Below are 19,579 nucleotides of genomic sequence, written 5' to 3' on the forward strand. Positions count from 1 at the left end.
TTATTTATGTCTTAAATTGATTTTTTTCTCTGGTTATGTCTTATGTATATTGGGTAATAAAAATGTAAAGATAACTATATGGGTGTTTACTTATCATAGCCAGGTATACCACAATTAACCGCAATAAACGAGGGTATATTAGTGTAAATAATTTTTCTACGGTAACTTAAATAGAAAGTGGTTTGATGGCGCTATCTGCAGAGGAAACGCTGCAGCTATGACTCCAGCAGAGGGCGCTGTCTCACAAGTCAACTCACTCAACATTTTCCTGCAGGAAGATGCTATGATAAGATGTGATGTTGCGTAACTGCATGTTTTGTAAGTACAATACTGTATACTACAGGAGCTTTCAATAGGCAGCCCGTGGGCCACATCCAGCCCGCTAAAGCTTTAGCTTTATATATATATATATACAGCTATATAGCCATATAAATCATTTTAAAAATAATTATTATTTAATAATCAACAGTACCATCTGGTCCTCACAGTGTCTGCCGAGAAAAACTGTGGCCCTTGGACAAATGGAATTGAGGACCCCTGGTATACCGTATGCCAGTAATTGTTTCTTATTGTGTAAAACTGAATTTAAATTGTGTTTGATAACTGTGAGAGGCGTATTATGAGGTAGTATCAAAAATAGGCATTTTTAGAGGGTCTTAGATGGTAACCCCATGAATAGCTTCATTTAAATTGCCGTCACCTAATAGCTATTCTGCAATATGGTTATTATTTTGGCTAATAAATATCAGTAACACAGCCCTCTCATGATGACACAGTGCAGCTTCACATTGATAGTATCTCACCCCAAGACTGTGGCTGAATCCAGTGCTCGGTGCAGGACTTGCAGCACTGAGGTAACTGCTGACCGCTGACTCCTGACCAGCTGTTCCATAAAGGTCTGCCATGGGGCCCGGGCTGCTGGTTCCCAAAAATCCAGCTGTGCGAGATGGGGTAGAGCCTAAAGGTGCCATAACAACAACCAGGTCAGGGTTACTGTTTGAGAATCAGATTAAAAGTCTTGTTAAGTCTAACGAAGTCTCCTTTAAGCAACATCACATCACGAAAAGAAACAGTTAATAGGTTACACAACTGTACAGTATGTTAGTATCTCATTTCCAGTGAGAACTCGCACTGTTATTAATAACACTTTTCAGATCATGTTTTTTTTCATTTTCATCATGTTCTCTGTCCTATTTTTTCAAACCTGGCCAATTAAATCACATTTCAATGTTTCCCACAAGATTGCAATCTATTTGTGGCAGTGGTGGGTTGTGGGGGCGGGGAATGCCGTGATGACATAATCGTCAAATTTGCATAATTGGCCATGACGCATTTGTAAAAAGTGAATGAAAAACATGAAAAGCAAAACAAAGCAGACCTGCCTTAGGTCTAGCTTTCTGGTCACTGCATTGTTATTCAGCAGCGCTTTTTGTACTTTTTGCTGTTCTAGTATTTTTCCCTGCTTTTACTTTTTCTAGCAGAGTTTTGCTTTTTTGTGGCTTAGCCCTGTGTCTTTTGGTTATCCTTTCTGCTATTACCAAATAGTATTATTTTAATTTTACTTAGGTTCAGGGATACTCTGTTTTTATCAAACCATCTTTGTAGTGTAGTTTGCATGTTCTCCCCGTGCGTGTGTGGGTTTTCTCCGGGTACTCCGGTTTCCTCCCACATTCCAAAAACATGCATGTTAGCTTAATTGGAGACGTAAAATTATCCATAGGTATGAATGTGAGTGTCAATGGTTGTTTGTCTATATGTGCCCTGTGATTGGCTGGCGAGCAGTCCGGGGTGTACCCCACCTCTCGCCCGAGGTCAGCTGAGATGGGCTTCAGCATGCCCCCGAGACCCTAGTGAGGATAAGTGGCATAGAAGATGGATGGATGGAACTTCATCTATGACTTTTTCTATTAGCGCTTGTGTGCTTTCTCCAGAACAAAATGCAGTAGTATCGTCTGCAAATAATACTAGCGTTAGGTCTTTTCGTGACTTTACAGATGTCATTAATATATAGGTTGAACAGTTTTGGTCCCAGTATTGACCCCTGGGGTACGCCGCACAATATATTTAAGCTTGCAGATGTGTGTTCTCCTAGCTTCACATATTGATTCTTGTTTGCTAAGTAGCTTTTTACCCAGTTCAAGACTAACCCTCTGATTCCATATCTTTCTAGTTTTTTAATTAGGATGTTGTGATTAACTGTATCAAAAGCATTTGACAAATCCATAAATACTGCAGCTGTTCACCTTCTGCGGTCTGTAGCGTTGGTACTTTGGTAGCTTGTGAACTGATTTGTCTCCATTTTTGAAAACTGACGCTACTTTAGATAGCGCTACTTCTTTGTCTTCTTTAAGAGCGGCGCTCAAGGCAGGATTATTATCCTGTAATACCTTGATTTCATTTTGTTGCTCTCTATTTTCCTCCCTCAGGTATTTAACCTCCGCCCTCATGTGTTTGACCTCCTCTTGAAACTCAGAGAAACTCTTCCTGGGGCTGTCATTCTGATGTTGTAGAGTTACAATCTGTTTTTGCAGACTTTTTAGATCATGTTGTACTTGTGCCGCAATATATGCAGTATGTGCTGCTGTAGCTCTTTCATTTCAATCAATAGATTTTGCAAGCCGTTATATACTGAGCGCTCCACTCGGGTCAACAGCAGAGACAGCATAAATGGCGTCCCGTCTTCCTGCATATTGGGTGGCTCCAGGGCTATTAGCACCTCTGTTGGTGGTGGCATTCTTTCCAGGGGTGGCCTTTCCAGGGTATCTGGACCTGAGGTCTCCCGGCCTTGTTTTTTTCTCTGCATTGTTGCTAAGCAACCGCCTTGAGCTTCAGCGGTTAGCCGGTTAGCTTCCCTTGCTAACGGCTGTCACCGCTTTAAATTAATTTATTTCGACGAGTCCGTACCTCTCACCAGACCGAGTTGAAGTCACAGATGTCAGCACACTATTCTAGTTTTGTAATCACAGAGTGTGGTCAGGAAGATGCCAAAATAGTTTAAAAGAAAGAATAATAGGAGTGTAAAGGTGTCTGTAGGGGTGTTATTTCACGTCTACAGGGCTCTACTAATGGTAAAAAAAACAGATTTAGAAAGTCATAAACATGTTTTCGACGCTGTAACTATTCCATTTATTTATACTGAATCCTCCTAATATTGACTCCTACTTTGCTACTTTGTGAAATTCACTTTTCGCGGTTGGGTCTGGAACCACTTAACCACGATAAACGAGGGGTGACTGTATATGACATTAAGTTTTGTTTTTTTTTTAATCCCTTGACAACATATAATGTATGTGCCTTGGCTCAAAAAAGGATGGGAAACACTGCTTTAAAGGGTATTTGCATGGCTATGGCTAAAAGGCTTTTCACAGTTTATACCTCTGACTACTGCTGCTGCCGCCGCCGCCGCCATTGGTCCGTACGCTGTGAGGGGAATGGCTGTTGAGACAGAACAGAATAAACATGACAACTTGAAGCAGACAGAAAACTTGCGAGACGATTAGAAGTGACAGGAGAGCAATAACGAAAACCACCCAAGTCAAAATTGTCGGCAATCCTGACCCACAAACACAAACATGCAAAACATACAGTAGATATTGATGTGTCTCTCCTAACGGGGTGTGTAGCAGATGGACAACATGCTGCTTGTAAAGTCCAAAGGAGGGACCGACTGACCTGTGAGCTCAGGGGGGTGGGGTGAAGTCAGAAGGGGAGTCCTCTCTAAGTGGAACTCTAAAACAGAAACATCAGAGTGCTGTTGAGTCACACACCACCACCTTGGACAGGCAAGCAAGGACAACACACACACATGTGTGGGCTGGAAAACACCTCGTTGGTAAGAAGGAGCAGTCAAACAGGAGCACATGGGATTTAAGGAAAGGAAGCAGGAGTTGTTGGATGAAATATCATTGAAAAATAATACAGCAAATATTACATCTATCAATTCAGTATAAAACAGCATTCATGCGTCTGGATATGTCCTTTTGTGGATAACTACAACACCTTCACACACACACTCAGTGCTAAAACACATGTACACACATATTAATGCAAATCCACTCCCTGATATTTACAAGCAGCAATTTACACACACAGTGTCATTGACATTGACACTGACATGTTTGTATTTGTGCATTTACACTTCACTGCAGTTCAACACACAACTACGCAGCCTCTCAGACACCTAAAGATGGGCATAAGAACTGATTGATTAATTGTGTGAAATTGTTGATTTATTATACAGTGACGCACTTGAGGCAACTTAGGCAAAATGGAGTGCAGTACTAAGCTGTCATCACTACAGGGTCTGTTCAGTCAGGCTCAACTAGTTTTTGGTCTAAAGAAGAATCCCTTTGGGTAGCATTATCGCTCTCAATACGACAGCGACATTGGACAGAACAATAGAATATTCACGTTATATAGTCGTATATTCAATATCCATTAAAAATTATATTTAAAATATATTAATTCAGCATTCATTTTTCCTATAGTGGATAAAGGATATTTCATCAATTCCCCAGTGTTTCCCACAAGACTGCAATATATGTGTTTTGCAGTGGTAGATTGGGGGCAGGGGTTGGTGTGTAATGCCGTCATCAACTCATTTCCACAACTGGCCATGATGCATTTGCATGTTCACCTTGACTGTTTGCAACTGGTTCAGAATTGCACCGCCAGGGCTGAGCGCATGCGTGTTAGCTGGGGCGCAGCTTACATGCTCGGAGCAGGAGAATGGCAGGATATAATGCTTGAAACATCTCTCTAGGCGGCTGCAGTTGCAAGCAGTTCTTTTAAACGTATCGTTTAAATAAATACATGTGATTTATTAAATCAATAAGATATTTGAGAAGTTTGCACAAAAACGTTTCCGCAATTTGGGTCACCGCTTGTCATTGAAGGGCGATGGTGGGTCCTGCAGCCAAACCAGTTGAGAGCCATGGATCTAGCGGGTTCTGATCACTTACGCTAAATATAGCAATAATATTGCTAAATTGACAACACTGATCCCTCCTGCTGCGTCTTCTTATTCTCTGGCAGACCAGGTGCATATGAGGTGTGTTAACAAGCGGAGTTACACGGTCCCATTGTAATGTGTTTATGAGGGCTATTGTGGTGGTACAAATTTATTTGTGGCGGACCCCCACAAATAAATGAATGTATGGGAAACACTGAATGCCCATACTCAGACGCACCAAAATGATCCTTCAAGCCTGATAATGTTCAGCTCCATTAAGAACTATACTCTAATAATAATTACTAATATTATTCTTGTGTGTTCAGTAAGAAAAATGTTCTTTCTTTCCTGCCTCCTAAGTAAAACAACAAAGAGTGCATCATAAGGAGAGTGGATGCTGTTTTTACCAGGGAACTGGTAGGTATATCCGGGGGTGATGCCTGCATAGCTCCGACTAGTGTAGGTGGCAGTCTGGAAGCTTGGATAACCTGTGGTGACAAAGAGGAAATAGGCAATGACACTTACAGTATCAGATAATAGTGCGGGATACAAACATAAATATTATGATTTTTTTTTTACAAGCCAAACACACACAAACGAAAAATCCACCAAGGGGAAACAATTCAAATTTATATTTTAAATGGTTACATACAATAGGCTCCAGCAGACCCCCGCGACCTGAGTGAGAATTAAGCGGCATTGAAAATAATGGATGGATGGTTAAGATACAACCTTTTACATAGTCATGATTTTTTTTCATGAAGCATTATTAGCTAAAAAATTAAGGAGAGTGTCAGAAAATATGTCACAGTATCCAGACTCACGTCTAAATTTAATAATGTATTCTACCTTGACCCCTACCCTACACCCCCAAATAGAAATAAAACGGAACTGACTAACAACAACTAACTACCCATGTGTAACAAGATCAATTAAGTCATTGTAAATACGTTATATAAATGTCTGATATAATTACACAAAATGTATGTTCAAGAAATGCCTGATGTGTTTGTATTGTATTGTATTTGCATAATTTATTCATGTGGAACGTCAATAACGTATGTCTCTGTGTACCCCCTACTGCTCTAAATAGTGTGACACCTTTCATTATAAGTTTGAGCCTTTGTACTTCCCTTTTTGTTCGTGATCTCCAAGTGAGAGGGGGCACATTATTCGGCCACATTGTGACTACATGTGTGTTTTTCTTCTGAGAGTAAAACGACGTACAACTCCGCAGCAACCCTGTGTCTGTCGTCACTCCATCAGAGACAAACACCGCCGGTTACACTTGAAACCTGGTGCTGTGGGATCTGACGTGCAGGTTGGTGATACTCTACAAGCTACTTGGTTTACAATATGCTGCCCAATATAGTCAACAAAATAAGTAACACGTTTATCTGAGTTGTAAAAAGAATTGTGTTCTTGTTCAATAAATAGCTAGTCAAATCAAAGCAGTGACAAGGGTGCAGTTTCTACACTGTACAGTAGGTAGCAGCATTGGCAAATGAATTAAGAAGATGACTTAAGGCCTATGCGCCATAAAGACATCTGCCCAAGGTCTAATGCTTAAGGTAGTGTGGAGATCAGACATGTCAAAACAGCCATTTGATACATTCTGTTTGTAAACATAGTTGTGAATGTCACCTGTGGCTCTCCATGGACTTTTCTAAGCAGAAAGAAGTGTCCTGATCCTTACTTGGGCAGTAACTTGAGGTGTGGGTTGAATGCGCGACAAATAATGTGTAGGTGTATTTTGACATTTTACAAGGGTTGTTTGTTGTTGTTTTTTTTGAAGACTTATGATTGGTGCCCACTCAGAGAACATAAAAATGCAGCTCCAAAATGGAAACAGGACATAATTAGCGTACTGTAAACTGTCACTCCTGCCACCACAACACAAGGTGGTGGCTAGATGAAAATCTTTAAAGCTCCATGGTGGCCAAGTGAAGCAGCCAGTTTGATGGGTCAGGCTATCAAAAGATGAAGCATCACGTGACCTTCAAATCCGCTGAGTGTAGCTACAGTTGTTAGCGAATCATCCTTCCTATCCTGATCAATAGGTACTTACCGAGCATACCAATCCCCAGCATGAAGGCATCCATGCCATAGGGCATCACCCGAGAGCGCCCCCTGGCCGAGCCAGTTGGGGACATCACCTCCTTGGGTTGAGCTTTCTTGCATTCCACCTGTTTCCGGGCAAAACACAATGACACAACTTGATGAGCGCAAATTGTGCCAGGGCATTTTGACAAGTGGAGCTTCTCACCATTTTGTTGTTAATCTCATGGAAATGGATCTCACAGACTTTCTCCACCACATCCTCGTTCTCGAAGGTCACAAAGCCGAACCCTGATGAGGACGAGACGTGCGTGAGGAGAACATTTAGACAGTAGGCCTTTATGTGCACTGCTACAGCTAATAGTCCAGAGTAATCAGTTGTAATAGCCGCTTAACCCACTCCCCCATACACACACACATACACACACTCAACCATTCCTCCCTCCCCTCCTGGCCAGAAGGCCAGGGCAAAGCTGGTAGGCTGTCATAATCGATCAGTCCCAGGGTGGGGAGGAGGTGCTTAAGGAGGCTTTATCCTGATCCTGATTAACGGACTGGCTAATTAGACTAGCCCTGTTTGTCTCCTCTAGCTCAGGCCCACAGGAAGGAGGCCTGCAGGGGGGAGGGGGGATCAATAGACACCCAGGAAGCACTGCAGGAAGAGTAGAAACTTGAGGAAGCATTTGAGAGGAAAGATACAGAGAGAGGAGGTCAGGCCGTCTCACCTCTGTGTCTGTTGGTGGTCTTGTCGAACATGAGCATGGCGTCGTCCACCTGGAGGGGACAAACAAGACAGTTTTACACCATGCAAGCTCTCTCTCTCTCTCGCCACACGACATATTGCCTGACCTCAGCCCTTCTCAAGTTCTGCAGGGAGGCTCGGCAACAGATGGACAGACGCGAAGAGGAGGAAGAGGGAGGAGGGAGGCGACAGGTTATGAAAGAGGAAGTAAAGAGAGGAAAATATGAAGGACGACTCCAGAACAAGGCCTGGCTGGGTATGTGCCCCGTGCACATAATGGGTGGCATGCAAAGCGCCTGTTCACATAATCTGCCCCTTTTCTACCCTCCAAAGTTTGACATTCCCATGGCAACTGTACAACAAGTCCTCATGAAAGCGCTGGAACCGACATGAAATACATGAATAGAGGGAGAGCCACACACCACAAAGCTGTGTAGAAAGGTGAATCTTGCAGGCAGGTGGATGGGGGGGGAGGGAGGAATAACGACAGGTGGAGATACAGTGAAAGAGAGTACAGAGAGACTGGTAAGAAAAAAAGATTGGGTCAAAGTGGAAAGGGAGGAGAAAGAAAAGACAAAGGGAGAGGGAGAACAAAGAGGCCTAGAGGCTTTGTTTGTTGGCACACTCAGCCATAATTCCTTCTCCTCTTCTCCCTTTGACCTCTCCCACCGGCCCAGCCTCCCTTTTAGAAAGCATACACACAGGTGTCTAGCCTATTCACACACACACACACACAAACACACACAGTTTCTTATGTCAAAGTCGACCTGTTTGTTTTCTCTCCCCTCACTACACACAAATAAACATTTGCTAAATGAATCAGTGCTCTTGGTCTATAATAGGCTGCAATGGATATGATCCATACTCATATATGTGTATGCCAACACACTGCAATGCGTGTGTGTGTGTAAACCCCCAAGACTCGTTTGCCTCCAGAAAGGTCAAAGGTGAGTGAAGAGTGTCAGTGTGAAAGCGGACCTCAAATCACGGCTACCCTGCATCTAAATGTTGGGTTATCACATACAGCGGGGGTGTCCAAACTGTAGCCCCGGGGGCTATTTGGCCGGCAGCTCGTTTTTTATCGGCTCTTAATTTGTTATTAATTAGATTACACTCATTTCTTTGTCAGCTATAACACAAAAACTACAACATGGATGTTTTGTTAGCTTATATTGACATACATGGGATTGGCTTTAGCATATTTAATGCAAAATATGCATCAAAGTTGTCTCCTGCATTTGTCAGTTTTTCTGTATGAAGCCCTCGGTGAAAAAAGTTGATCTCCAAGAAGAAGTCATTTCAAGATTCCAAATGGTAGGTGCGTCACATCTAAGTCAAGACAAGACATTCCCACACTAAAAAAACTCCACCGGGACAGCAGGAAGATAGAATAGCCCTTTTAAAGATGCAAAGTGTTTTAATTGCACATCATGGCTGAATATTTCAAACTGTGAGCACTTTAATGGTGTGCTGCTGGACAATATTCCCCCTTATCCCTTTTTTTTCCACCTCTCATCTTCCCTGTTATCCCCTGCCCATCCCTCTCCGCACTCCTTTGTCCTCGCCATGACGGGACACAAAAGGTCCAGTGAGGCAGTCTAATCAGGAACTTCCATGGATGGCTGGAGCCCACATTTCACCGGCCATCCCTCGATATCTCTCTGGGCAAAAATTCATCTAGCCGCTATGATTGAGATGGGAGCGCAGGGAACCAGGAGGCCACACCTTTGGCACCGAAAATAATGTGCCACCTTGTTGGAGATGGGATGGATGGCGGACAATCTTCACAGCTTTGACTTTGGAAAAGTTTTTGTGCACCTGTTACTCGGTGCAGTAAGTAGGTGAAGAATCCAGAAAGTTCCAGTATGTTGGTGGAAGAAACCAAAAAAAAATATCTGCACAGAGGCATAAGAGCTGTTGTAAATCTCCCCCACACCCCATCTTTGCCCCACTTTCCTCTCGATCAAGCCCTCCCTCCCTCGTTGGTGCCTTTGTAGACCCATCATCTATTCTCTGCACCATGCTCTGAAAAAAACACGCCACTTTATGTTGAAATCTATCAAAACCCACCGACACATTGAGGAAATACCCTCTGATCAAACATTTACGGTATATCTTCAGAGCTTTGGGTGTCTTAGTCAACTTTATTTATTGTTTCTAAACTCAAGTTGACCCCCTCACCCCACACACACTCATGCAAACACCCCCGAAACACCGCCTCGTCCCTCCTCCTCCAGAACAAAACCCCCTTACCCACAGAATTACTTGGGGACAATGGGCAAGCCAGGTCACCACGGTAACGGGTCAGGAGGGGGTTGTGGGTAGGAGCAGCTGTTACATCAGATTAATTCAGATTCTGATAATCCCTCCTCCTTCTTCACCGTCACCAAACACTCGCCACAAAACTTTTCGCTTCACCCCCCACCCTCGTCCAGTGCCCCTCGTCTTCGCCTGCTGCTCAGGCCCCGAGGAGCTCTCAGCCTCGTTAGTTACCCTCTCACCTTCCTCCTCACAGTGACTCCCTCGCTTCTAAGCGCCAGCCTGTTTGTGATAACTAGCCCAGTATTAGGATGTGTGCTTTGTGTGCCTCACCATATAAAAACACTGCAAAACATTACTCACCTTTCCAAACTGGTCGAAGTATTGCTTGACATCTTCTATAGTGGTGTTCACTGACAGGCCTCCAACAAAGATCTTCTTGGTGCGAGTCACTAACTGTTCCAATACAAAAAATATACAATTTGTCATCCATTTTCTCAGAAGGTTTGGAATTTCAATTTTTAATGTAGTTTGAAAAGACATTTTTTGTAATTTGCCATGGTTATTTCAGTACTTAAAATAGTAATAATTCCACAATAGAAACAAAGTATGGCTGTGTGTGGCTCATTTTTCTTGATAAATGGTGCTAAAATGATTGTTAGTACCAATGGTATTTTGTTGTGTTACTGTGTATTCATGTGGTTTTCATGTTGGTTTTCAGGTGCATCTCAATAAATTAGAATATTTTCAAAGTTTATTTCAGTACTAGCAGTTCAATTGAAAGAGTGAAACTCTTATATTTTATACATTCACTTTGCACAGGGTGAACAATTTCAAAAAATTTAGATAATTTTAGTTCAGCCGCACGGTGGACGAGTGGTTAGCCACAAATACATTGTAATTCTGTGAGAAACACTTTAGCGCCCGGCTAATAAAAAACCCATATTCAGTACAGTAATCCTTTGTATATTGTGGTTAATTTGTTCCAGACCCGACTGTGGTAAGTGAATTTCCACGAAGTAGGATTTCCTGTTTATAAATGGAATATATTTGTAGTTAGAACATAGAAAACCTGTTTATGGCCCTCTAAATACAGTTTTTAACATGATTGTAGACCTCTAGACAAGAACTAACACCCCTCTCGTCACCTTCACACTCATATTACCCAATATAGTAGACATAATAAGACTAAAAGAGTAAGCATGTGTTCCCTCGGGGAGCTGAGTGGTGAGCGGACAGGAAGTGACTTTGGGGGTTCGGAGTTTTAGTTTGGCGTCGGTTATGGCTGCAACAGCAGCCAGTGGAGCCACAAAATACGAATCGCGAAGTGGCATAAAATGTGAAACATTTTCAAAAAGTTGAATATTTGAAACTAGTGGTTTTCGCTTTAAATAGCAAATGGACTGCTGAAATCAAATGACTTTTGCACAATATTTTAATTTGTTGAGAAGCACCTGTATTTTTTTGTCATGTGTATCTTAGTACTGGTGTAGTAAGTAGTTAGTAATCTACACCACTTTGTTGGTTTCCTCTATTTGGACAAAATTTAAATGGGTGCATTTTGTGTAAAAGGGAATGAAAGACGGCTGAGAAGTTGCATAGAGCAATAACGATGAAGATAATAATACTAACTAATAACACATGTCGACATAAACCGACCAATTTTTCATAGAAACGATCCCTTTGGGTCTGAAATTTTGTGTTGACCATGTACACTCCTGATCAAAATTTTAAGACCAGTTGAAAAATTGAAAGAATTTACATTCTGCACTGTTGGATCTAAGGAGGTTCTGAGTAGAGCTTCACAATTTAAAAAGAAGAAATGGGAATGAGACTAAAATAGATTGAGTACGCAATTTATTGCAAACAACCATTAAACTGAAAGGCTGTTCATAAGCTGATCAAAAGTTGAAGACCACAGCCTTTAAAAGCCAAAAGGCAAAAATGTGGTTACAGTGTCATTTTTTGTCAGGTATTCACACTGTCATGATCTCTTGATGACAAAGGCAAAAAAATCTTTCTGTCTTTGAATGCATTTGGATTGTTAAGCATTGTAAAGAAAATGTAACCTTGACGGTCCTTTTGGCTTCCAACGTTACTTGCATGACAAGGAGATCCCACCTGAGATGTTTTCCACACGGCACACTGCAGGAGGCACAATCATGATTTGGGGTGCTTTTTCCTTCAATGGAACAATGAAGCTTCAGGTTGTGCAAGGCGTCAAACAGCAGCTGGGTATGTGGAGATGTTGCAGGGGGCATCTCTCATGACTGCCCTTGTCTGTGTGGTAATGACTGGGTTTTTCAACAGGACAATGCTGCAGTCCGACCGTTAGTCGAACTTTGGCTACAGGAGGTGCAATGTGGTTCTTGTCCTGGTCGCGGAACACTGAACCAGCTCCACTTCCATGACTGTATGTGTCATTCGGTCCTTGTATAACCGGAGCAGGAACCTGGTTCGCAAGTCCAGCCTGTTTCTGGTGAACGTTGGCCTCCGCCAAGGCTGCCCTTTATCACCGGTTCTGTGCATAATTTTCATGGATTTACTGGTCGATCTATGTTCACACCCTCACTTATGGTCATGAGCTTTAAGTCGTGGCCGAAAGAACGAGATCATGGTTACAAGCGGCTGAAATGTTTCCTTCGTAGGGTGGCTGGACTCTCCCTAAGAGATAGGGTGGGAGCTCAGTCATCCGGGAGGGGCTCAGAGTAGAGACGCTGCTCCTTCACATCGAGAGGAGCCAATTGAGGTGGCTAGTAAGGTATCTAGTCCGGATGCCTCCCAGACGCCTCCCTGGTGAGGTGTCCCGGGCATGCCCTGCAGGGAGAAGGCCCCGGGGCAGACCTAGGACACGCTGGAGGGATTATGTCTCACAGCTGGCCTGGGAACGCCTTGGTGTCCTCCCGGTGGAACTGGAAGAGGTGGCCGGGGACCGGGAAGTCTGGACATCCCTACTGAGACTGCTACCCCCACGAGCGGGGCCCGCATTAGTGGAGGAAAATGGATGGATGGATGGACAATGCTGCAGTCCACAATGCCTGCCTGACAAAGGACTTCTTCCAGAGGAATAACGTGACTCTTTTGAACCATCCTCTATTTTCCCCTGATCTAAATCCAACTGAGAACATTTGCAGATGGATGGCAAGAGAAATTTACAAAAATGCACATCAGTCCCAGGCAGTGGATACCCACCATGAAGCCATCTTCACCACCTGTAGCAACATTCCCACTCCTGGAAACACTGGCATCAAGCATGCCCAATGCAATTTTGAAGGTGATTAACAAGAATGGTGCATTACTGAGTCCTTTTTTGAAAATATTACTTCCATATTAGGGGGGTTTCAGTTTTTTTTTTAGCTATGGTCTTAACCTTTTGATTAACTGATGAACAACCTACGTATTTAAGTTTAATGGTTGTTGGCAATAAATTGTCTCACTCCCATTTTTTCTTTCGGCATTTTGAAGCTGTACTTAGAACTCCCTTAACCCATTGACTGCCAGCCATGTTCAGAGCAGAGAGCTCCATACTGACAGTTTTTGGGCATTTTTGCTGAACTTTCAAGACCCACAGAATATTGAGTTTTAGGACTACATAAACATTGAAACTATCTAAAGAAACTTTAGACTCTCTTCTTTCATCAGAAAAAAAGGTTTATTTCTAACTTTTTTGGGTCTTTAGATATTGGTGGTAGAACATAGGGTAGTTTCAGCAAAAACACCTGATTTTGACCAAAAAACAGAGAAAACAAGCTTTTTCTGCAGAGAAGCAAATTCAAGCAGAGTGACGGTGGGGTCTGTTGGATGTGGGGATGACTCCGTGCTGCTGACCCATCCAGACGGTAGCCACTCGTCAGAAGAATCAGGGTCGGGCTCTCAGTCACTCGACTCTGAGCTGCTTCCGGTGTTGCGCCACATGGCTCAGCAACGCTAACCACTAGCTTGTTGCTTCGGCTGCCAGTGTCAACTGCATTTGTGTCTACGTCACCTACATCACCCATGTCACCTCTATCTTTCATGATCGCGTCGCTACTCAAGGCAGATCCACCGCCAGACAAGCTCTGTGACAGTGTTAGCTGCCTGTATTTTTTGTCGATTTATTGCATTTATTGATTTATTGTGTTTCGCCATTTTCCTCTCTCAACCCACAATCCGTCTTCTTCATAGACAATCAGTCGCTGCCGGTTGGAGGAAAAGAGAACTGTTGCCCCCTACCGGGACAGAAATACGTTGCCTACAAGTCAGAAATTCACACACAAGATGAATAAGACTTTCATCTGTAGCTCCCGTGAAAAAAAGCAAAAGACATCAAAAGACGTCTTTGGCAGTCAACGTTACTTTTTTGAAAACATGTCAGTAGACGTCTTTGGCAGTGGAAGAGTTAAGATCCAACAGAGCAAAATGTAAATTATTTCAATTTTTCATCTGGTCTTGATCAGGAGTGTATGTCAACGTCAACTTAAACTGGCACTTTTCAGTAATAGTAAAAAACTTTGGTCGTACAACGAGTACAGTTTTCAGTAGCATCATTTTCTTAAACACAATGCCATTTATGTTCAAGATCACATGTTAAACTCAAACACACTATGTTACAGGACATCTGTTTTGTATGTAAGCTGAATTAATTCAGAACACACTTCCCAGGCCTAGGTACATCCTGCATTTAACACCTATAATAACGTACTTTGGTGGTTCCAAAAGTATTTACTCAGTCACACAGCAGCAGGACAAGCAGCATGTCATCAATGTTTTTGGTCATACTTCATGAAATAGATTAGGCAGATTGTTACAGCTTTTTGGTTGCCTGGATGCATTTCTGTTGGTACTCAGTCGGCAAAGAGATCAGCCAGATTTACAGCTATGACACCGGACAACATGTTCTCATGTCTGAGCTCCATTACAAGCCACTCATAATATAAAGTGTCACACAGTCTGCTTAAGAGCTACTGCTTCTACCTTGTATAATTTCCCTTATATTTTTAATAAATACAGTACAGGCCAAATGTTTGGACACACCTTCTTATTCAATGCATTTTCTTTATTTTCATGACTATGAATGAACACATGTGGAATGATGTACTTAACAAAAAACTGAAATAACACTAAACACCCATGTTATATATGATACTCCTGATCAAAATTATAAGACAAGTTGAAAAACTGCAAGAATTTACAGTTTGCACTGTTGGAACCTCTAAGTAGAGCTTCAAAATGCAAAAAGAAAAAATGGGAGTGAGACAAAAAAAAAAATTGGGTAAGCAACTTATTGCAAACAACCATTAAACTGAAACAGTCTGTTGATCAGCTGATCAAAAGTTTAAGACCATTTCTGCGAGGTATTCACACTGTCATGACTGTCAATATTTCTCTTTGTCAACACGGTCAGATTGTTAAGCTGCTTAAGTAAGGCCTCATGCCATTGCTGCTGAGGTTGGACGCAGTAAGATCTGGGGTGCTTTTTAATGGAGCTTCAGGTGGTGCAGGGGCGTCAAACGGCAGCTGGCTATGTGGAGATTTTTCGGGGGGCATCCCTCATGACTGAAGGCACTTGTCTCTTTGGAAATGATTGGGTTTTTCAACAGGACAACGCTGCAGTTCAAAATGCCCGCCTGACATAGGACTTCTTCCAGAGGAATAATGTCACTCTTTTGGACCATCCTGCGTGTTCCCCTGATCTAAATCCAATTGAGATCATTTGTGGATGCATGGCAAGGGAAGTTTACAAAAATGGACATAAGTTCCAGGCAGGATATGCCCTCTATGAAGACATATTCACCACCTGGAGCAACATTCCTGGAGCAACATTCCCGCTAGCCTCCTGGAAACACTGGCAACAAGCATACTCATACTGAGTCCTTTTTTGAAAATGTCACTTCTATTTTAGGGTGGTTTCAATGTTTTGAGCTATGGTCTTGATCAGCTGATGGACAGCCTATTTCAGTTTAATGGTTGTTTGCAATATATTGTTTACTCCAAAACGTTTTTTTTTGTCTCACTCCCATTTCTTCTTTCTGCATTTTGAAGCTCGACTTAAGATCCAACAGTGCAAAATGTAAATTCTTGCAGATTTCCAACTGGTCATAAAACTTCATCAGGATTCAAAATATTGTATGTTTTTTTCAGATGAATGCACATTGCCTTATGCTAGTAGACCCATGAAGCTATTCTTCACTTCTAGTGAGATGTTTGGACAGAACTGGACAGATCAAAAATGGCTACGAGTGTACAAATACAGGCTTTTAGGTGCTATTAATAACAATTTGTGAAACATTGAGTCATTGTGATTAATTGGTGTGTTAAGTACAGTATGTATGGATGCTTTAAGGCAGATGGAGAGACCATGGTTTGCATTAAATAAGGACTCACCTTCGGTTGAGCCCTCCGGGGGAATGCCACCTTTGGATCAATCTATGGAGGAGAGTACAAAGACAGAAAGGTCCGTTTAGCGATGTGTTGTGTGTAAGGTTGGGCATCGTTTGAATTTGAACAATTCCAGTTCCGATTCAGATTCCTCCTTTCGATTCCGGTTCCTAACGATTCTGGATTCCGATGCTTTTAAGAGGCAGGGTCATAGAAGTTTGAATGGTTTAAATGAAGGCGCTAAACAGAGTTCTTTTTGGATGAAATGCCTGAACTTCTCCATGAATTTTTTATATGAACTTTTTATCAACTTTACTATGAATTTCTTACGGGGCTACTTTCAACCAGCATACAAATATTAAAGCACTGAACGTGAATACAAATGTTATGAAGTTTCTTTTTACAGGAGTACATTTTTTACAAAAGGTGTTTACTTTTGTTTGTCGCCTCAATGTGGATCTGTAAGCTATTTTTTTATTGCACCCTTATTTTGTTAACACATGGACATAACCCAAAGCGTTCTTATTGTGAAGGCCGGGCGTGCTTGTGTTGTGTGAGTTGAGAAGGTCCCTTGACTGTTGCTAACAGAGATGGACTGTGCCAATAATAAACTTGCCTAGCTGTAGTTGTAGCGCCCATCCTTTATTTACACTGAACTTCCACATGAGCTAGCACCCTGAAACCCTCGGTTACATTGGCACGAGACAGACGTCATTTATTGTTCGACTTCCCTGATTCTGACTGCTTAGAGGAAGTTCGACGTCGCGCATCAAAGACGAGGTACTCAGTTATTTCTACTCCATGAATGTGTGAACATTAATCATGGTGGTCGTGCACCATCCTTTCCATGATATCATTGTGTTGCAAATGTTACACTGAGCCGACCGCTCTTACTGATGAAGTTAAGTCAAACTTTTTAGCCACTTTGCCCCTTTCTGGTGCTCACAGGTTTCTTCGTTGGTGTTGGCGGCTATTTCTCCTGGTCGGCCAAGTGGGCATCAAAACTAGGAATCAAAATAAAAACATTTGAACGATCCCAGGAGAATCAGAATGTTGCTTGAGACTCGATGCCCAACCCTGTGGGGGCGTGGCAGGGCTGTATGGGCGCATGCATCAACCATGCCTCGAAGCGTAAGTCTTTTAACTCAACTCAGTCATACATAAATAATATTCTCTGAGTCAGCTCTCATGAATTAACAATATATTTTTATTAGGGATGTCAAAAATAGTGCGTTAACAGTGATAACTCATTTATTTAATTAATTACATTACAATTTTTTGCGTAATTAACCCATTCACACCATGTCAAGCCAACCTTCTCTGTTATGACGCCATATGAAGACACAATAGCGTTCCCACACAGAGTCTGGTGCTCTTTAATAACTTTATTCAGACCTGACACATTAAGGGCAGTGCAATTCCAACACCATTATGTGCATCTCCAACTCACAAACACGTCTCTAGTCCTCCTAGGAGTGACACTTCTTCATCGTCACTAGACCACGGTGAAGTGCCTTCAGGGGCATCCAAACATCACAACAGCGTCTTTATAATGCATGTATGTGTGGTCTAGATAAACAGAAATACAGAGGAAAACAATACGTGGATATTTTTATCACTCACTCTGTAACTCTTAATGTAGGAGTACAATTTGCTGCATTTAAGTATGCTCGGAAATTCCATAATATACATCTGCAATCAAAACAGTGAATTTGGCTTAAAAAAATTACGTGGTGTCTTTGAACGCACCTCCTCATGGCTCTGCTACTATTAAGGAGACTAGTGTTTGGTACATTTCAGACATGTCTGCTATCTTTTGGCATGATTTAAATGTTATGTTCATTGAGAACTGTTAATACATACAAATATATAAAATTTTATCTTTTTGTTCATAAAATACAGTAAAAAAGGGCATATTTCATATATAGGTGCATATAGTGATTAATCATGGTTAATTCATTAATTAATTGATTAATTTGAACACTTTTGTTTAAAAAATGTAATTATTTGACAGCTAAATTTTTTATATCGATGTTGTATGTTAATTTGTGAACAAAGTCATGTGAGCTCTTTCCCTAGCCATTTTACGCTAAGATAAGCCGACCTGGTTGGAGCTTTGGTGATGGGTATTGATCCGATTTAATTGATAGTAAGGCTATAATTCATTCTGCTTGTCGCTCCAAGACACAAACAGTCCCAGTCATGTTATCTTAGAGTAAAGGTTCTCATCCTTTTTTCAGTGATGTACCCACGATAATATAACTTAAATTGTAAACTAATGAATAATGAACTTAATTACATATAAAACTTTGAAGGTATGAAATAAACAGAGAAAACAGAGAGTTGGTGTCCAAACTGCGGCCCGGGGGCCATTTGCGACCTCTGACTTGTTTTATATTGACAGTGAAGAAATCGAATGAAACCAAAAATAACATAAAAAATGGGAAAAATAGAGCAAAGTGGTAAAATTTCAAGAGAAGAATTTGAAATGTGCATACTAATAACTAATAATAAAACAAAGCTTTGTCTTAAAACACTTATTAGCCTTTTTTTTACAAAATAAAATAAAAACTTTACATATGTTTTATATCTTTCAATGCAAGATTCCTCTAAAAAAAAAACCTTGAAAAAAAATGTCTAACCTGTGCCAAAAATGAATTTCTAAAGCGAACATCCTTTCTGTTTTGTTACAAGTTTCTGCTTCATTGTGATCTCACTGATTGTCAATGTGGGACAGTCCCAAAAACATCAACGACAGACTTACAATCGCAGAGCTAATTTCACAGACACACAGGATAATGATGCACACATCTAACTTTTAACCAACGAGATTAACCAAGAACTAGAAGGCCTTTTTTTTTGCAATATACAGTTTTTGAGTTTTAATTGTGTTCCATATCACACCATCCGGGGCAGCTCCCTGACTGACAAGGTAGCACTTAAGCGACGAAAAAGAAGTACCGTGGAACCCGCTGAGGTCAGCAACCCTGGGATTATCTGACTCGCGTCGACGTGAGCGGTTGTCGACATAAGCGCTTGTCGACATAATCGAAAATAGCCATTGCTTGCACATTTACTTGTGACTTTGGCCACAGACATAAGGAGAATGGGCGATAATAAAGGATTTTTGAACCTCCGGCACTCGAGTTTGTAGACATCGTTTTCCTCCATTTGTGCAAATGGGTGCATTTAGCTGAGGAAAGGCGGATGAA

At 41.7% G+C, this 19,579-nt stretch overlaps 1 protein-coding gene across 3 annotated transcripts in view; it reads right to left on the reverse strand.

Moving 5' to 3' along the window:
• LOC129179278 (RNA-binding protein Musashi homolog 1) overlaps positions 1 to 19,579 on the reverse strand; it is a 40,244-nt gene that overhangs the window by 2,277 nt on the left and 18,388 nt on the right. For 2 of the 3 annotated variants that reach the window (XM_054772304.1, XM_054772303.1), the window contains exons 5-13: positions 16,374 to 16,415; positions 10,374 to 10,466; positions 7,735 to 7,783; positions 7,218 to 7,300; positions 7,020 to 7,137; positions 5,359 to 5,439; positions 3,673 to 3,729; positions 3,376 to 3,435; positions 804 to 958 (exon numbers count right to left, since the gene is read on the reverse strand). In XM_054772304.1, coding sequence (XP_054628279.1) covers positions 804 to 958; positions 3,376 to 3,435; positions 3,673 to 3,729; positions 5,359 to 5,439; positions 7,020 to 7,137; positions 7,218 to 7,300; positions 7,735 to 7,783; positions 10,374 to 10,466; positions 16,374 to 16,415 — 738 coding nt within the window. The remainder of the gene's footprint in view (positions 1 to 803; positions 959 to 3,375; positions 3,436 to 3,672; positions 3,730 to 5,358; positions 5,440 to 7,019; positions 7,138 to 7,217; positions 7,301 to 7,734; positions 7,784 to 10,373; positions 10,467 to 16,373; positions 16,416 to 19,579) is intronic. The other variant, XM_054772305.1, reaches the window with a different exon arrangement.

Source organism: Dunckerocampus dactyliophorus, chromosome 4 (assembly GCF_027744805.1).
Source record: "Dunckerocampus dactyliophorus isolate RoL2022-P2 chromosome 4, RoL_Ddac_1.1, whole genome shotgun sequence".
Classification (NCBI taxonomy): domain Eukaryota; kingdom Metazoa; phylum Chordata; class Actinopteri; order Syngnathiformes; family Syngnathidae; genus Dunckerocampus; species Dunckerocampus dactyliophorus.